Raw genomic sequence first — 19,789 nt, 5'->3', positions numbered from 1 at the left:
ATGCTGCTTAGCTTTTGTTTTGGCCCCTGTTGCTGTTGCCGTTGTGCGTTTGTGAGCTTCCAGCTGTTGTCTGTCGTACGTGTGGCGTCTCTGTTTCTGCATCTTATACTTTTGGTGTTGTTGAAGATCATGTATTGTTATGACGTGTTAACTTTAGGTACAGCTGGTGGGTTCATTGGAAATGCTGCTGCTTCTGCTTCTGCTGCTGCTGCTGTGCCTTCTACAGTTGCTGTTGCTCATTCTGCTACTGGTGTGGTGTCCCCTCACCACGACCTGTCACCAGGTATTGAGTCACTTTGTTTTAGGTCTCTCCTGACGTGACGTTTCTCCTCTTATCCTTCGTGATATTCATTTTCCCCGTCATTTATCTTTACTTGTGTTAGTTATTCTACGCCGACCATATTTTTGTCGCTCTGGGAGATCCAAAGGTCCTTCTTTGACCCGGTGTCTGTTTCACTCGTCGCTACTGATGTATTTGTGTATGATATTTAGTTGTATCTCCACCTGCCCAAGTTCCCTGGGAGGGAACGGGTCTAATGTGTGGAGCCTCCTGTGTCTGCTGTACGGGGAGGGAGTTCTGCGCTCGTGGGGCCCCCATCTCCTGAACTGTCTCCCATTATTATACAGGTTGTTAAGCTTCTTAATGTTGTCCACATTGACAGGTTCAGCATTCAGTTTATTCCATTCATCTGTGTGTGTGTGTGTGTGTGTGTGTGTGTGTGTGTGTGTGTGTGTGTGTGTGTGTGTTTCACCCAGGGAAGCACAGATATATAAAAAAAAAAGACAGGATTTAAGAAGACATGTGAAGGTAGTACACCACATAAGACCGGGGGGGGGGGGGGGTTCCCCTCACCGGGTACACACACCAAGAGCGAGAGGCGGCCACTCGAGCTGCTGTTAAGCATCTTGTGGCCAGACGTGGCCTCACCACCGGGCTGGAGGAGGACCAAGGTTAACCTTACCTTCCAGACGGGCGACACGGGCAACTCCTGGCTCCTGCAGACCTGGGTCGGTAACAAGCTGTGTCCGCACAAGATAATCAGGAAGAGAAAAGAAATATTATCTAGTTTGCAGGAATTATTTTGATAATAGTCAAGGTGGATTTAGGGATAGTATATCCTTAATCACACGTCCCATAAACTTCCTGGTGAATAACAATAACTGAAGGAAAAGTGAGGAATATGTTGGTCGCTTGTAGACTCAGCATTCCTACCCGAACACTGAGTGTTATCTGTAGAGACTGCTGGATGAAAGATAACATGGAGAACTGAAAGCTAGAGTCAGGACTTCATTCTTTCTGAACTATTTTCGACATCATCACCGTCGTCAGCAGCAGCAGCAGCAGCAGAATGATAGATTATTACTTTCCTGAAGAAGGTCGTCGAAAACAGTTGAGGATGGTAGTGTCCTGTATACTTGGACGTGTTGACCTGGTGACTGACGTAATGTACGAGGAAACAACAACTTGAAGAACCACCTGGACGAGGCGCAACTGTGTCTACATGAATGACTAGTGAAATTAGAGCCAGACGACTGTAAGGTGATAAGGATGGGGGAAGGATCGGAACACACAGGAGTTCGACCTTGATATGGAATCAAGTTCGAAAATTTATCTTCAGAAAGGACTGAGGAGTTGATCCACTCATCACCAGAGGATCATCTTGCACTACTCGTGAGGGACATAAGCTGTACTCTAGTGCATCGGAATTGCCCACGAGCCTTGCTTACGAGCCTGGCAGAGGCGTGAATCAACAGATGTCAGAGATGAAGACGAGCGAAACACGTCAACAATGATGTCAGGATTAATATGTTACGGTGGAAGGTGCGTGCAGGACCTCAGCGGTGGGGAGGTGAGGTAAGGCCAGGCGGGGACATGGTAATCACCGGGTCCTTGATGATTCACACTTGATCTACTCACATTCTGCTGGCAGACTTGAGCAGAGGCAGACCTGCAGCAGAGGTCGTGATGACCACTCAGTTGAGACGAGGATGTTGACACATACCAGCCCCTCGAGCACGAGGAAGCAGTTGTCCCACGTGGGACACAGCAGGAAACTGTGCCACCCAGAGCAGGGAGAGGGGGGCCTGCTGGCTGGGGCCGTCATCAACATGAGAACCTGCCATACGGAGGAGCGGGTCCCCTGCAACCGGAGATCAGGCCAGGCTGAGTGTGGACACCTGGACCTGTATGGTGTGAGGTGAGGGACATCATCGTCCACAAGCGTTGCCACACACACACACACACACACACACACACACACACACACACACACACACACACACAAATGTTTCATTACAAATAGACTCCCGTGGGAGGCGTGAGGCAGGTTGTGTGTGTGTGTGGGGGGGGGGGGTCTAGCCGCCCCTCCGCACACCCATCACATGACTACTCAGCCTTAGTCATCCACTCCAGTTGCAGAGGTAATGGCTATTAAGAGCGAGTTCTCGGCTGTGTAATTGGGATTACCGACCGCACGGGACCACGTGGTTTGCTATTACTATTGTCGGTATGAGAGTGTGGGGGAAGGGGGAGGGAGGGAGGGAGGCAGTGTGGGGAGGGATGGTGGATGTGGGAGGGAGGGAGGCAGTGTGGGAGGGAGAGAGATAGTATGGGAGGGAGGGATGGTGGATGTGGGAGGGAGGGAGGGAGGCAGTGTGGGAGGGAGAGAGATAGTATGGGAGGGAGGGATGGTTGGCATGGGAGCGTGGGAGGCAGTGTGGGAGGGAGGGAGGGAGGCAGGACGAGCGTGTGGCTGCTGTCATGCTTTGTACTGCATATCTTGATGCCGGCCACCACCCCACTCACTCTCCGTCCATATCTCTGATTTTTCTCTTTTTCAACGTGTGTGTGTGTGTGTGTGTGTGTGTGTGTGTGTGTGTAATAATGTTTATGATTATAAGATTTACGACAGCCAAGGATTAGAAATGGAGAAAATACATACAAAGTAAACATTGGGTCAATAAAACTTGTGTGGATATGTTGAGGAGTGAGTGTCTCCCCAGACAGTAGTGTGGAGGGTCGTGTGTGTGTGTGTGTGTGTGTGTGTGTGTGTGTGTGTGTGTGTGTGTGTGTGTGTGTATGGTGTGGTGATCGTTGATAATGTTCACAATGGTTGGGTTGGGGATGTTCCCTGCACTCCTCTGAACCAGTTTGGGAGGGCTCGATGTGGTTGTGGTGCCGAACTGCAACTCGGGGACGAGGGATCTCAGATGACAGGAGGTGATGGTGGCGGGAGTGCCGTTACTTGTGTGAGGTAGCCACCTGCAGCCTCACCCCGCTAGGGCTGGTGAGTCCTAAGTAATGCTGCAGGAAGGAGGCCTGATACAGCTCACTCAGCTGGTGTGGTGAGACAGCTGGTGCAGCTTACTCAGCTGGTGTGGTGAGACAGCTGGTGCAGCTTACTCAGCTGGTGTGGTGAGACAGTTGGTGCAGCGCAGGTTGGTGCAGCTCACTCAGCTGGTGTGGTGAGACAGCTGGTCCAGCCCTGACCTGATGTAGCTTACTCAGCAGGTGTGGTGAGACAGCTGGTACAGCTCACTCAGCTGGTGTGGTGAGACAGCTGGTACAGCTCACTCAGCTGGTGTGGTGAGACAGGTGGGAAGTTTATATTCGTGATGGCAGCATTGGGAAGCGTCCAGTTGTTTTGTTTACAGATTGTAAGATTGTGGTACATGTGGCTTGGTTATTGAATCCCCCAGACAGACAGACAGACAGACAGATAGCGTTACTGGATGTTTTGATAGTTCCGGTAAGGACGACTTTCCACGTCATTACTGAGGATCGTGAACCATCTTCACATTGTTTACTTTGTATGAGCCAGTTGTTCCCCTTGGTTACAAGGCTCAGTGTCTATGGTGGGGATCCTGCCAGACTATGTAAACATGTCAAAGGCCAGGTCGTCATACCCAAAGGTCGTACGGTCGTGTTCAAGGGTCGTAACGTCGTATTCAAAGGGGGGTTAAATCCTGGCGGGTAGGGGGTTATGGGTGTGGCTGCAGGTGTTACCATGGTGAGGAGGGTTGGAGTGGGGCCCCATGACTGGGGGTAATGTTCTGGTGTCATTATGTCAAGTCCTGGGCGGGGTTTGTGGGTGACAGGTGCCTGGGAAGGTTGGGGGAGGAAGGGGGGCGGGGGGAGGCTAGGGTCAGGCTGGTCCATCTTGCCCTCAGTGCTGGGAACCCGCTGACTCTGCCGCACCCGCCTCTCAAGGTGCCACTACGAGCAACACCTTCCTGACGGAGGCGTCGGCAGCCTGTAGCAGTGTTTGCTACACTTGTAGCGAGCTATTACCAGCATCTCCAGGGCATGTGTGGCTTGGTGTCCTCTTATACGGCTTTAGGAAGTTGTATTGAAGTTTGAGGTGAATGAAGCCATTGTATTATGTTGTATGTTTGGGTATAGGTCACATGTATCGTGTTGTATTTCCCTAAAATCTTAGGACGTCTTGGGTAGGGTAAGGAAACAACCCCTTGAACATCTGGGCCTCCTCCCCCAGGCTGCCCACCACACCGCCGGCAGCCATCACCTACATTATGACACACGCGCGGGAGAAATTCAGGAAGGCCTTCGGTAAGTAGCTATAAAGTGTACCACAGCAGCCGGGGTGTGGTCCAGGCTAAGTGTGGCTGCGGGCCGCGGCTCTCAACAGTTTAGTCGACCAACGACCCAACACAGCAGTTTGGGGCTCAGCGCAGACTGTAGGGCTGGGAGACCTCCGACACCCATGCTAGGGGAACGCCAACTCTCTCTCCTCTGCCCTGAGGATCATCTCATGGGAAGTACATGACAGTAATAAGAATAGATAAGATGTTCATGAACTTTAGAATGTTGAAAAAAAACAACAAACTGGATTCGTTGTCACTGCTGAACGTGTTGCCAGAGGTAGTGGCCCCCAGGTGAGGACTGGTCATTAAGCCATGAACAGCTGCGTCAGCGTCAGATGTGCCGAGCAGCCACAACAGTAGTAGGAGTGGGGTGGGAAGACTAGAACATGGTTTGACGGCTGGCATCGGGGCGGGCCGGCCGGCAGGCCGAGGGAGTCTGCCGCCGGCGGCGCCGTGTCTCAGTGGTCGGACGCCTGCTGCTTCGCTAACTCCAGCTGCTGCTGCTGCTGCTGCTGCAACCTGATCCTGATCACGCGGTACCCTGGGAACCTTCGCCAGACAGGGTCTACCGTGTAGCAGAAAATCTTTTAAGTTTTTTGCGCTTCATTTGATGCAGCGGCCGGTGCTTAAGAGCGTCCGCCAGCCTGCTGCAGGATGGTTTGTTGAAACTGTCGTACTGCAGTTGTGCCTGAGCAGGACACGCTCAAGTTTGATTCCTCAAGTAGAGGTCCTGCACATTTAAGGATGTTGTATATATTATGTTGGTCTATTAATTCATAAGACTTGAGCAGCATACATTGGCTGACCCGCCTGACCGCAATGCTGACATCTCCAAGTGGACGCATTCCCTCCCCACTGGTCATGCCGTGAAGCGGCCTTGTATATTCCCATAGATTTTTACGATAGAGGGAATGACCTTTAACCCCCCCTTCCCTTCTCCTGCTAGGCTAAGCCAGTCCAGTGTAGTGTCAGCCCAGCTAGGCTAAGCCAGTCCTCCTGTGTTGTGTCAGCCCAGCTAGGCTAAGCCAGTCCTCCTGTGTTTCCACCACAGTGTGGATCCTTAGTTTAACTTCCTGCCAACACTTTACATCCAAGATCTCTGGAAGGTATTCTTCCCTCTGTTGTCTTTAGGGAAAGTAGCAGATTCTGCTAAAACTTGTGAAAACCATCCTGTACGTGAGGTAACTCAGTGGATCATCAGTTGACATCTTACCTCCTCGTGTGTAATGGTCTCCCAACAGCCTGGAGTATGGTCTTGTACTGTCTTAGAAGTCTAGATGCTAGCCATCGTCCTCCAGCACCGAGGTGATGATTTTGCATGAGAGAGATGTAAAGAGATGCAGGTATGTACTGCATAGGAAGGAGAGATGAGAGTGAACCCGATGGTCCTTGATGAGGTTATCTGCTGATGGACAGTTGTAGTGTTGAACGGATACATTTTCGGAATAGTAAGGGATGAGTCTGCATCACTTCTGCAGCGGTGCAGCCACCGACAGGAAGATGGCTAAGAGAGAACATGTGGGAAGAGCGGAGAAGGAAAAGGAGTTTCATTGGAAGACGTGATCGAGAAACACATCCTAGTCCACCTGCGGCAATGGGATGCTCCTCTTAGTTCAACACTTGGGAATGGTTGATTGTCTTGTGTGTGAGGAACGACCTTGCTTATGACAGGAGGACCTGGGCCCGCCGACACCGATCCCTACATCCCTGGGAGTCCGACAGACATATTACTGGGGTAAACCAACTCGAGCAAGTGAGGCACCAGTCCTCCGTCTCTCTCTCTCTCTCTTGTGTCAGTGAGTATTAATGTCTGGCGAGGATTGGACGCGGTACAGGGTATTTGTTGGCGCAGCTTAGCCTGTCGCAATTATCATTGGCTGATATGACTATGTAGAAGTATAAGGATCACACACACACGTGTGTGTGTGTGTGTGTGTGTGTGTGTGTGGAGAACCAGTATGGCCACTATAGATTATGTTTCACAATCCCCCGTCCTCCTCGCCAGGTGTGTACCGCCACAGCCTGGATACGGTACGTGGAGCTCGCCACACAATACTGTACCGTATCCTCATGGAAGAAGCTTGTTACGGTCTGTGGTGAGCAAGCAGACCGGGCTGTGTCTCCGGCAGACGGCCACACCCCGCGCCACACACCGCCCTCTGTGAGTGTACTCCTACAACAGCTGCAGTGGCGTCGCACCCCTTGATAGCTCCCTCACCTATGGTGTAGTGAGGGGGATAGTGGTATAGTGAGGCAACTGGCGGGATGTGGCATAGTGTAGTGCCTCTATACATTTGGTAGAGTCTTGAGTCGTCTTGTGGCAGGTCCGCCTGGCTGTCTGGGGCACGACACTTGACAAGGGAGACTAACAACACTGTCAGTATGGACGAGGGAAGGTACACTGCCCAGGACGTCAACCTTCTCACTCAGTGTAAACCAAGATTCATCTTGTGAGACACTTGAACATTGCGTGTAACGAAGCACTTGTACTTGAGCCTTGATTGCCGGCGTCTTGGTGAGGGATTGTGGGCCAGTTGATGCCGTGGTTGGTGATTGGTGGGTCGGGCAGTATGACTGACTGTGGGCTCCCACAGTCAGCTTTGTGGGCAGTTCTGGTGGTTGCTGCTAGTTTGTCTGCTCCCGGTCGCCTCTCAGGGCTCGTGTCTGGCCAGACATATTACTGAATGGTTCTTGTTGAACCGTCCATCGCTGCCAGGCCGAGATCTGGCCACGGGTGAGCTGAACCAGAGTGCAGGAGGTGGATGGCAGAGTGCGGCACGTGTTTAGCGACCAGAGTGCGGGTGGTTGGTGCTAGAGTGCGGCGTGTGATCAGCGACCAGAGTGCGGGGTGGTTGGTGCTAGAGTGCGGCGTGTAGCGGGGTGTGTTGAGCAACCGTGTCGCCCGGCGCCACTCGTTGTCTGGCTCCTACCCTTACGCACTCCTCTTTTTGCATCCCATGCACTCTGCTGCAGCCCTACACACTGCACCAGTCCCACACACTCTGCTGTAGCCCCACACACTCTGCTGTAGCCCCACACATTCTGCTGTAGCCCCACACACTCTGCCGATCACATACACCAACTCTTCCTTTCCGTCCGTAGGAGCTGTCCTGTTCCTTCGTGTGTGCTGCTGTCCTTCCGTGTTGCTGCTGACTCCGTCATCCTACCTGCGTGGCCGCCCATCCAGCCGTACCGTGTGGGGGTCCCGGGATGATACACTGGCCCTCACCTTGGTGCGGGAGAAGCCTGTTATAATCTTGCGCACCTAAGGGCGGAAATCCTCACTCTGGCTACAGGGAAGACACTCGTACTAGGTACTGAACGAATGTCAGTTAGCGAGCCACGTGGTCACACAACTACGGGGTGTTGGAGGTAATTCGGTTAACTGGTAGTTAGATAGTTAACTTGTATACAGGGGGGGGGGGGGGAGTTATGGTACATCATGGTAGGGCTGACCACATGGCTGGGTCTGGGGGTCATGTTGTGATGGTACATCATGGTAGGGCAGACCACATGGCTGGGTCTGGGGGTCATGTTGTGATGGTACATCATGGTAGGGCTGACCACATGGCTGGGTCTGGGGGTCATGTTGTGATGGTACATCATGGTAGGGCTGACCACATGGCTGGGTCTGGGGGTCATGTTGTGATGGTACATCATGGTAGGGCAGACCACATGGCTGGGTCTGGGGGTCATGTTGTGATGGTACATCATGGTAGGGCTGACCACATGGCTGGGTCTGGGGGTCATGTTGTGATGGCACATCATGGTAGGGCTGACCACATGGCTGGGTCTGGGGGTCATGTTGTGATGGTACATCATGGTAGGGCTGACCACATGGCTGGGTCTGGGGGTCATGTTGTGATGGTACATCATGGTAGGGCTGACCACATGGCTGGGTCTGGGGGTCATGTTGTGATGGTACATCATGGTAGGGCTGACCACATGGCTGGGTCTGGGGGTCATGTTGTGATGGTACATCATGGTAGGGCAGACCACATGGCTGGGTCTGGGGGTCATGTTGTGATGGTACATCATGGTAGGGCTGACCACATGGCTGGGTCTGGGGGTCATGTTGTGATGGTACATCATGGTAGGGCTGACCACATGGCTGGGTCTGGGGGTCATGTTGTGATGGTACATCATGGTAGGGCAGACCACATGGCTGGGTCTGGGGGTCATGTTGTGATGGTACATCATGGTAGGGCAGACCACATGGCTGGGTCTGGGGGTCATGTTGTGATGGTACATCATGGTAGGGCTGACCACATGGCTGGGTCTGGGGGTCATGTTGTGATGGTACATCATGGTAGGGCTGACCACATGGCTGGGTCTGGGGGTCATGTTGTGATGGTACATCATGGTAAGGTTGACCACATGGCTGGGTCTGGGGGTCGCCATGTTCATCCCTCACATGACACACTGCGACCTTGCCCAGGGAGGTTCACACCTCACCATCGACACTGTTTCTGTGTCATAGATTATGTCTTACTGAGGAGCACTTGACTAGTGACTGATGATATGTGGGTTTACTGCTGGAGCCCGACCACCCAGCTGCTGGAGCCCGACCACCCAGCTGCTGGAGCCCCGTCCACACAGCTGCTGGAGCCCCGTCCACCCAGCTGCTGGAGCCCCGTCCACACAGCTGCTGGAGCCCCGTCCACACAGCTGCTGGAGCCCCGTCCACCCAGCTGCTGGAGCCCCGTCCACACAGCTGCTGGAGCCCCGTTCTCCCAGCTACTGCAGCCCCGTCAACCCCGCTGTTGGAGCCTCGTCAACCCCGCTGCTGCAGCCCCGTCAACCCCGCTGCTGGAGCCCCGTTCACCCAGCTGTTGGAGCCCCGTCTACCCAGCTGCTAGAGCCCCGTCCACACAGCTGCTGGAGCCCCGTCCACCCAGCTGCTGGAGCCCCGTCCACCCAGCTGCTGGAGCCCCGTCCACCCAGCTGCTGGAGCCCCGTCCACCCAGCTGCAGCAGGAGGAACCTCAAGATGTTTACACAGCTAATGAGGCTGACTTTACCCCGGGTGGTTGTTTGATGGAGGAGCCTGCCGGCCTGATGCTCAGGTCCTCCCAACACTGTCTGGTGTGGTGACCAGACGGGGTAGGGTGGAGAGACAGAGGGAGGGAGGTACAGCACAGGAAAACAGTGAATATAGCTAGATCGTCATTATGTGTATAGGGTTTGCTGCACTCCCGACCACACCCACACACTGCCCCACTCTCTCCTCCTTCCATGGCAACAATAACTTTTTTTCCACAGTAACACATAGGTACACTTGCGTCGTGTCTGCCCTCCGCTGATACACCTTCTGCCCTACCTGCCGCCTCACATCATCAGCTGCTCGTAGCCACATCTCGCGTTATTTTTACCCCGCGTTATCACCCCAGCCTCTCCCTCACCACGTATACTTCGTGTGTCATGTTTAGTCCTCGGCTGGCGGCTTGACACTCCCGCACCACACGCCCAGACTCACGTCCCTCCACCAACCACTCACACTTAGAGTTTTGTCTTGAAGTTCATGAGAGATGGCGTCAGCTGGGTCGTCGTCTGCACCGGCCTTCATCATGCCGTCGTCTGGCCTTCACCATCACTGCCACTGTGGTTTACTTACTGCACACCAGCTGCCCACAGTCATGCTCCATCCGTCATCATATATGGGTCAGGCGGCCTCCCTCGCCTGCATGCACGTATATGCTCTGCTCCTACCCTTCATGCTGGACCAGTTGCTCGTCTTCCGCCACCTGTAACGGTCAGACTCACCAGCTTCCTGCGCCATCTGCCACGTCAGAGCCTCTACCCGAGCCGCCTGCTGACTTGCTCCCCCCGGCCTGCCAGTCTGTCCCACTAGAGACCATCTTTCTCTCCTTTGTTACATGTGATCACTGGTTCACTTTACTCATGATTCCCCTCAGTGGCTGCAGTACCTCAGGCCCTCCCTCCACCGCCACAGAATTGTCCAGAACTGAGCAACATCACCTGCGTCAGTCACCACTGCAGTGGTGGGTGGTGGAGGCACAGGGCCAGCAGCTCCCCGGGGGAGGAGGCCCTCCACCCAGGTCATTGCCTCGTCATGGGAAGTCTTGTTCCCCTGTGACTAGGATGACCTGAGAGTTGTACATGCAGACAGCTGGCTGGCTGATCAGAGGTTATGGAGGGCACAGTGGGAAGAAACAGGACATCCTTTGCTTCCTGTTGTTGGGCACACGAGGAAACATAAGGACATTCAACGTAACGAGTTACAGTGGATGGAAGTGTCACCAGGCAAAACACTCACCTTCTGGCTGTATGTCACACACACACACACACACACACACACACACACACACACACACACACACACACACACACACACTGGGCTCCGCCACGAAGGTGTTACACCGTGTGTGAAATATCAGCCTTTGTTGAGGCTGTATCATTAGGGAGTGCAGTCTCGTCAAAGAACTTCTCACTTCAAAGGAGTGTACATTTTCTTGCTACTGTTAGTAGCGCAGCCTTAGGCTGCAGAAGCCTTTAAAAGAGGTCGTAGGTAACATTGCAAGTGAAGGATGCAGGCTGGAATGCAGGGTTGGGCGTCACCCCAGTGTGGGCCACGACACTCCCAACTGAGGCCCGGGAAGGGTATGGTGAACCTTGACCACACCAGGAGGGTCTCACCTCTCGCACTGGTAGGTAGGGTGGACTCCAGACACACTAAGAGAACCTTGATCATACTGGTAGGCAGGGTGAACCTCAACCACATCAGGAGGACTTCGAACCTCACACTGGTGGATAGCGTGGACCTCACACACCAAGAGGGCCTCGACTTACTGTTGGGTAGGGTGCACATCAGCTATCAGGTGTAGGTGGGGTTTGCTTCTTCTTCTTCCCTCTGCGGTGATCATTACGTGCAGCTCCTCGTCAGGAGGAACAATAATTGCACGTGTCAGTACGTGCAGCTCCTCAGCAGGAGGAACAGTCTTCGCCCGTGTCAGTACGAGCAGCTCCTCGTCAGGAGGAACAATCATTGCCCGTGTCAGTACGTGCAGCTCCTCGTCAGGAGGAACAATCTTCGCCCGTGTCAGTACGTGCAGCTCCTCGTCACGAGGAACAATCTTCGCCCGTGTCAGCACGTGCAGCTCCTCGTCAGGAGGAGCAATCTTCGCCCGCAGTAACTTAACGCTTCGGTCGTTCTGAACGCCCTTTACTGCTGTGTTTATTGCTTTATTCGTTGACGCTCGTGAACACATATAATCTTTATCGTAGTGACTTTAGCTCCACCAGGACCTGGCCAAGCAAGAGTCTTGAAGCTCACAGAGTGCGATGTTTGAGACAGACACAGAGAAAGTTAAGGTTGTCACCCCGTGTCAGGTTGCCCCTAGGTCTCTGATGAGGGGCCCCGCGCCACAGGTGAGGGTCCTGGTGGGTTATACCATCGATGTTACCTTTCATAATGTTTGTAGCACGGTGATCACTGGTACCACGCCCACTGCCTCACTACCTTCTTGACCACGCCCACTGCCCCACTCCCCCTATTGACCACGCCCACTGTTCTACTTTCCTCCTGGCCCCGCCCAGTGTCCTACTTCCCTCGTGGACTCGCCCACTGTCCTACTTTCCTCCTGGCCCCGCTCACTGTCTTACTTTCCTCCTGGCCACGCCCACTATCTCTCCCCTCTTGACCACGCCCACTGTCTCACTCCCTTCTTGACCACGCCCCCTGTTTCACTCCCCTCTTGACCACGCCCACTGTCCTACTTTCTTCTTGACCACGCCCACTATCCCACCTCCCTCTTGACCACGCCCACTGTCCTACTTACCTCTTGGCCACGCCTACTGCCCCACCTCCACGTCAGCCACGCCCAGGTGTGTAAAACTGTTCAGTTTGGCAGCGTTTGACGTCACTTCGTACTGCAAGTCATCGCATTTGTTGGGCGTGTGGCGGTGACGTCACCAGCAAAGCACTATAGTTGCGTTAGTTCCCACCAGGTGTCAGACCCCATGGGACTGGCAGGTAGCCAAAGATTCTTATAGATGAATAAATTTGTAAAATGAAGAAGTGTGGAGTGAAGGGGAGCCAGGAGGGGGACGGGGCGGGAGTGCATGGGGGTGTGGGGGGGGGGGGGACAAGTGGCTCTCCAGATAAAGCCATTCATAAAACTGACGAGCGACCCGGTCAGCTGTGTTTACTACGGCGGGGCAGCGTCAACACGTGGCCACCACGCAGCCTGGCCCCCCATCCCTACGGATCAGTGTGGGGCGGTGGGTAACCATTTACCCACGACGGTACGACCCTATGTTATGACGGTACGACCCTAGATTATGACGCTACGATCATGAGCATGACGGAGCCACCTTTGAGTACGATGGTGAGACCCATGACTCTTGATTTGTAGGTTTGAGGTCGTCGCCAGGGAGCATAGCGTCGTGTTCAAAGCTCCTACCATCGTACTTACAGGCTTCAGCCATCGTGTATCACAAATTTTTCCAATTCATTATTTATCGCCAGTCATACCCAACATTGGCCAGGTCGTAAGTTTGATCACTGAGATGGTGATATCTAATCTTCTGAGACATTTTAGTATATAGGTAAGTAAAAGGTCGTGTTTATATCTCATAGATGGTTTTCACAGGAGACGGAAAATTCACAGAGATAGCACTCACCTGCCTCATGTTGTGTGGCATATCCATACACCGTTGGTTGGGGTTATGTTTAACCCAACGCACATCGCCAGCTCTCTATTTCTATAGAAGTCTTAGACAGTTCACTTCCAAATACACTCACCTAAGACAGTCGAAGGCATTCTGAACAGGCTCGAGAAGGAATGGAAAATGATAACAAATATAAAACTTAGCGGGATAGCCATAGAGGGAAACACGAGAACACAACAAAAGTTGCAGAATCCTAGGTTATTCACGTAACATGATGCTTGGCAATAAACCATAGCAACGAAATAACTGCACCAGGAAAAGCGGCCATTATCACTCTATACAAATTCTGGCACCTTACGCAGAGCCAAAAAATTACACCTTGTGGAAGTCATGACCCTCCCATCCTAACTTACTCAACTGTACCCACACATCATTCAAAGTTCTCTTGCTGAATCTGCAGAGAATACATAACAGGGCGGTTCGGTTCGTCACAAATGAGAAGAATCTTTGCATCTAAGAGACTGAACTAGATGGCACACGCTTCAGAGACGTAACATAAAATTTTAGGTCTGGTACGAACAAGAAGACAGTGAAGACAAACTGTAAACATTTCTAAGCCCAGCACAGCAGTACAGACATGGAACACATTTCGTAAGGAGTCCCACTAAGAGAAGCTCCAGTTTCGTTGCTTCTGGTGAATCTTTTTTTTTTCTCTCTCCCTCTCTCCCCACAGCTGTATTTACAGTCCACCAAGTCCTGTGTCTTGTCTGTTGTGCCCTCCTCTACCACTCTCTCCTGTTGCTCTCTAAATCTGTGTAGTCTGAGCTTTTCTTACATGTCATTCAATCCCATAAAACCTAACTATAATTACATAAAGTGGCGGAGGCGCCGACATCACGATGCTCCTTTAGCCTAGCCATCACAGGCCACCACTGTATCGTCGTCCTTAACCGAACACCGTCGCTTGTGCTTCATTACGTGAACACCTCAAGAAATTTCATAGCCTAGTCAGATAGAATTATGTAAAGAATGGTGAATAACATGGAAGTGAACGTCCTAAAAATAGTAACCAATCGTAAAAATTGCCAAGAGATCCATTGATATTAAAGGTTATGGACCCTGGATCTTATCATGCTGTGGTGCCTCAGATGGGTCTCGAATCCTTATTGACCAGGTTACGTCTTCGCACGGATATACATTTGTTGGAATTACGATAATAAAAACTGCCTCACCTAGGCTGCTGTTTTAAGTATGGCCGTATTTAATAGTATATGCTGTAATATGTTTCCTGCCTCCTCCCCCAAAAAAGAAAAAACTTTGATATACTTCAAAATAAGGGTTTATTTCACAAAGCTTTTAGGGTACGGAAAATGAACGGTCACACAGTAATATTTCACAACTATTTGCATTGTTCCTGTCTGGAGTCGGCTCACACCAGACATTAATCCTTTCCCCAACGTTATCAACACCTACTGCTCTTAAACACACACACACCCATCCGTTCACTTGGAGTTACATCAATACACGATTTCATTACACAAGCTAATTATAGACACGTTATCAACACACCAAGAGAGCAAAGAAAGACCATAAGAAATAACGAATGAATCCAAGTTGAGTGAGAGGGTCGGCCATGTTGCCCCACACTGAGTGTCTGGTTACCCCACGTTGTCCTTGTTGTCTTGTTGCCCTCCTTGTCCTTGCTAAGGTGGCCTTGTTTCATGGCGTGTTTTTCACTGTTCTTGTCTGGCGTTTTTGTTCTTGTTGGTAAGAATATTTATGTATATATCTGTACATTTGTTGTAGTATAGGTTGTTACGATACTGGTTGTGTTGTGTGACAATGCACATAGGCTGCATTAGAACAATATGTTGTGTCTTTCATTGTAGATGTTGTGCTGGGGTTATTTGTTTGTCAAGATGGTTGTAGGGCAACCTAGCCACACGATGGTAACATTCTTTGGAGAGAGAGAGAGAGAGAGAGAGAGAGAGAGAGAGAGAGAGAGAGAGGTACTAATATTTCACTTTTCAGGAGGATCTAGTTCTACGTCTGGCTCACAGAATTGTCTCACGCCATGCTGCCCCAGTCTGCCAAAATCACAATGTAAAATGATGTTATTTGTTGCACATAGAATTATAACGATTTGATTTGGGAAAATATCCAAATATTGTTAAGCACTGCATGCGCTTTTGTTGGATAAGGAGTTTTGAAACTATTGAATTTATACATTTTAAAACATATGATGAAAATAATATATATTGTTATTAAATGTTATATTAAGTTATGGCTTCGTCGTTGTTGAGTAGACTGATAACCCACGACCTGAACTGACCGTCCATGTCTGACAGACATGGTGCAAGATGTTCGCTGACGTTGCCAACATGTAAATAAGAACTTGGACTCTGAAATGATATACGTGAGACCTGGTCGTTTTGATGGTTTTCTCGCCGCCATGACAGCTGCAACGTTCGCGACATTTTTAATGCCTCTTTGGAGGTCGGGTCACGTGGCCTGGTTCTGTCCTCTGTGGCCAACTCACTGGAGGAGGACGTGACTCATGGTTCACACCGGAGCGACGCGTCCTCCCCAAGGGACCCGTTACAGTGGAGGGTCGGTCGGTGGTAGTGTGTGGTGGTAGGGGGTCTTGTAGCACCAGGACTGACGGTGAAAGTAGGGTACACCTGCTGTCTGGTAGTTTACATTTACAATACCCATTTGTATTGCAATTTATTGTTGAGCATTATATGAAGTAAACTTTTTTCTCTTTTTCAAACTAAAAGAGTCGGCACCCGTTTGCCATTTCTGTGGATTAGGCTGCCGAATTATTTATTGATGCAGCTGTTGCACTGGAAATAAAATGCTGACTATTTCAGAAGGCATATTTGCAACAATGATGGACTTCCCTGATGTCCAATAATTCTTTGAACCTGCTCCGTGCAAGTTTCTCAGTAACCGCTCAAGTTTTCAAGTGGGATGTGGTAGATGCAAGTCCCACAGAAAGTATTTGTTATATTCAGGTTGAGATATCCCAGACTCTCACTGTAAGTTTCAACGTATCTTAATTGCTCTGCCAATTAGCGTGGTCCGGTGTCTGACGGTTTACACATTAGGACAGTTACTAAATTATGGTTTTTATTAATAATGACGAGCACTTGCATAGTATCGCATGGGGATCTTAACAGCTCGATGCAAATGAGTGTCTTTTACGCCGCGCCCTGCGCGTTGTCTAACCTGAAGATATTGTTTTTCTGGATCCTGTATCCCCTGTCACTAGAGCATCATTTGTGAGGTTCTGCAGATGCTGCTGTTACTGCTGCTGCCTCTGTGAGTGGGTCGTTTATAAATGGGACTTCGTTTAAATCTTCTGTGAGGTCTTGAATGTTCGTGGACCTTGCTCAGTCATCCATATTCGGGTGGTATGATGCGAGCTAATCGGTACCTTTCTTGACTAGGCTAATTATGTTTTGCTATTGTATTTCGGGTGATTTATACAGATTGTTCAACATTTGTAATGTCTGCTTTTCTTTTTATAATACAGCAGACTGTTTTCTGATCAGATGATCTTGTTCTTTTTTTGGTGGTTATTTGCAGTGGGTTAGGGATGGAGTCTAGCAAAGATATATTGTGTGAAGTTGGTTTGGATCCCATTGTTTGAAGTCGGTTTGGATCCCTCTTACTTTGGGTTCTTAGTAGTAATATACCGCGGTTTCTTTCACAGGAATCAAGGAATGTCTTGACATGAATAAAAGGGTAGTATATGCTCTATTTAAGCATTGTTCCAACCCAGAACTGTCTGGTTTGGATAAGGGTATCTTTTGGGGAGGGTATTTTCTTTCGCCCCTCCTAAAGGACGTTCTTAGGGAATTTGAGGGTAGGCTTGCCAACCCTGGCGGGCTGATCATGGCTTATGCCGGGAACAACGACCATAATCTTGACTCGGCATCTGATCAAACGTCTCCGATATATCGTCTTATGTCTGTATATGTATGTATGCCATTTTCAGCGTTAGCAAGGTATCGCCAAGGAACGAATGATGAAATGGCCTCATTTGCCCACATCAGTTATATTCCATTATATATATATATATATATATATATATATATATATATATATATATATATATATATATGTACATATATATATATATATATATATATATATATATATATATATATATATATATATATATATATATATTTCATGCTTGTTCGCTGTTTGCCACGTGAGCAAGGTAGCGTCCAGAATAGTTAGCTGAACCTTTATAGGAAAAAAGATCATTTTGCTCTTTCCTCTGGTCCATATTCTTAGAAAGATATACTAAAGTGGAGGATTTCCAGACCCCTGATCCCACCCCTCATAGTCGCCTGCGACACAGTCATACGTAGACAGTATTCTTCCCCTGGTGTTTATATGTCTACTTGCATACTGTCAACCATGACAGCAGGGAGTAATGAGAGGTTTGAGCCTGACACTATAATGAGAGGTTGGACCCAGGGAGACCTTGGGTTTAACAGAGTGATTCAGAATATCATGTTTGCGTTGGGCTCAGGGAAGCTGGCGTCCCGAGAGATAAACATGGCTGCGTCAACAAGCACTTGTAGTACTTGCTCTCCTGAACAAACAACCTTCCGTATCGCCTATCGGTATCGTCTGCTCCTTAATGTTTCCTTTTCCGAATCATTTATTGGAAACTTTAGTCCAATCATTTCTCTGTTTCACGAGCTTGATTTAGAAAACAATACTGAAGCTTCACAGATTTCCAGCGGCGTCAGCAGATGACCACTGAGAGCCTAGCAACAGGTGCTTTGAACCTTCGGCGACGACCTTCCTGCCAGCCTGACTCAGCTGTGACGACACATCTGCATCTCGTGGAAGACCAGCCACAAGACTCACTGTGCCAGACGACCTCTAGTGTCACGATATACTAGAAGTGGTGTCTTGACCACAGAACAACCGACTCCGTTCTTATGTGAGCATCTGGCTGTGGTTAGAAGGAAGGGGATCTTGACAAGAGTCTGTATTTAAAGGATCATCATCAAACCTGTAAATTCATGGTAATGTGTGACCGTTGTCTGGAGGGCTGCAGGCGGCTGGGGGTGTGTTCCCGAGGGTTCTGTGGGGCGAAGACGCGGCTTGGCAGACACAGCCGCCACGAAACGTTAGTGTTGCAGGGGAAAAAGATTCTCTCTCTCTCTCTCTCTCTCTCTCTCTCTCTCTCTCTCTCTCTCTCTCTCTCTCTCTCTCTCTCTCTCTCGTACTCAGGTGAGATGTGGCCCGAGTAACCTTACACAACACATTTTTCAACTTGGCAGTACGACTCTGGCTGCCTGCAAAGTGATAGGGCTTGTGTTTCCTCGCGTAAACTGGTTTAGGGAAAGAAAACGACATAAAACATATTACTCCACTGATTTACCTGTAATTTCAGTAAACAGTCTGCTGGTGTTTGCAGTCTCTTGCTTTTAGCAGTCTGGACCTGACAGCGGTCTTCAGCTGACGGCAGTCTGCAGCTGTCAGCATTCATGGAGCTCACAGCACTCAGTCACCCCTTAGAACTAATCCAGTCCATATCACTGCTTTACCCTTTTTGCTGTAAGCGTTCACCCAGCTCTCAGAACTAACTCCGCTCATACCCCTCAGTTGTCAGCAGTGACGGCTATTTAAATACACCCACCCACTCCACAGCAATTGCTCATTTCTCAGCACGAGAGAAATTACTTCTTGACGAGTATGATGATGATGTCTTCTTTTTTCTTTTCAGTCTGGTGTTTGAGGAGATCCTCAGCTCAGTGGTACGTACGGTGGAGCCTGACAGCCGGAGTACCTCCGTCACACGTACACCTCACACTGATTCAGCTCAGTGAGAAGCTACCCTCACACCTTACTCATCTCAGTGAGAAGCAGCCTGCAGTCTGACTCAGCTCAGTTAGAAGTCTGCTTAAGCCTGACCTAGCTTAATGAAAAGCCACCTTCACCTTTACTCAGCTCAGTGAGAAGCTATACTCATCCTGTCTCATTTCAGCAAGGAACCTATCACACTGACTCATCCCATCTAGGCAGCATGCCAACCATGGTGCAACGAGTATGACATTTGACAGGTCATATTGAGTGTATATTACTTTCATGGGATAATAGTAAAATTGAGACGAAGGCAAGTGACACCAGATTGTAACCTCGACCCTTCCCAGCTGTCATCTGTACCCTCCTCAGCCACCAGCTGTCAGCTATCAGCTGTACCATCGTCAGCGACTAGCCACCAGCACTTATCTACCTTCTTTATCGTGTACACTGCCTTGGTCTCATCCTCGTGGTACCTGACACTTGTGGAGCCACTTTCGTCCCCAACCTTGGCTACCTGCTGAGCCAGGTCCTTCACCTGGCGTGGGTGGAGGATGCCTCAGGCCAGCCTGCCTCTGTCCCCTGCTGAGGGTGTCACCTATGTGGGCATTGACACCCTCCAGGAGCAGACAAGGGTCAAAGCTCTTCGCCGAGGTTATACCTTCAACCTCCTCGTTGTCGGTAAGGTCCATCTGGAACTCCTGAATTATTAGTTCTTC

At 50.3% G+C, this 19,789-nt stretch overlaps 1 protein-coding gene across 1 annotated transcript in view; it reads left to right on the top strand.

Moving 5' to 3' along the window:
• Window positions 1–19,789, top strand: part of LOC139752171 (neuronal-specific septin-3-like) — a 90,594-nt gene that overhangs the window by 22,456 nt on the left and 48,349 nt on the right. Inside the window, exon 2 of the mRNA XM_071668118.1 lies at window positions 18,994–19,751. Coding sequence (XP_071524219.1) covers window positions 19,625–19,751 — 127 coding nt within the window. The 5' untranslated portion in view covers window positions 18,994–19,624. The remainder of the gene's footprint in view (window positions 1–18,993; window positions 19,752–19,789) is intronic.

This window comes from Panulirus ornatus, chromosome 12 (genome assembly GCF_036320965.1).
Source record: "Panulirus ornatus isolate Po-2019 chromosome 12, ASM3632096v1, whole genome shotgun sequence".
Lineage (NCBI taxonomy): Eukaryota > Metazoa > Arthropoda > Malacostraca > Decapoda > Palinuridae > Panulirus > Panulirus ornatus.
The sequence above is the reverse complement of the archived record's forward strand: the minus strand, read 5'-3'. Positions and strand labels throughout refer to the sequence as shown.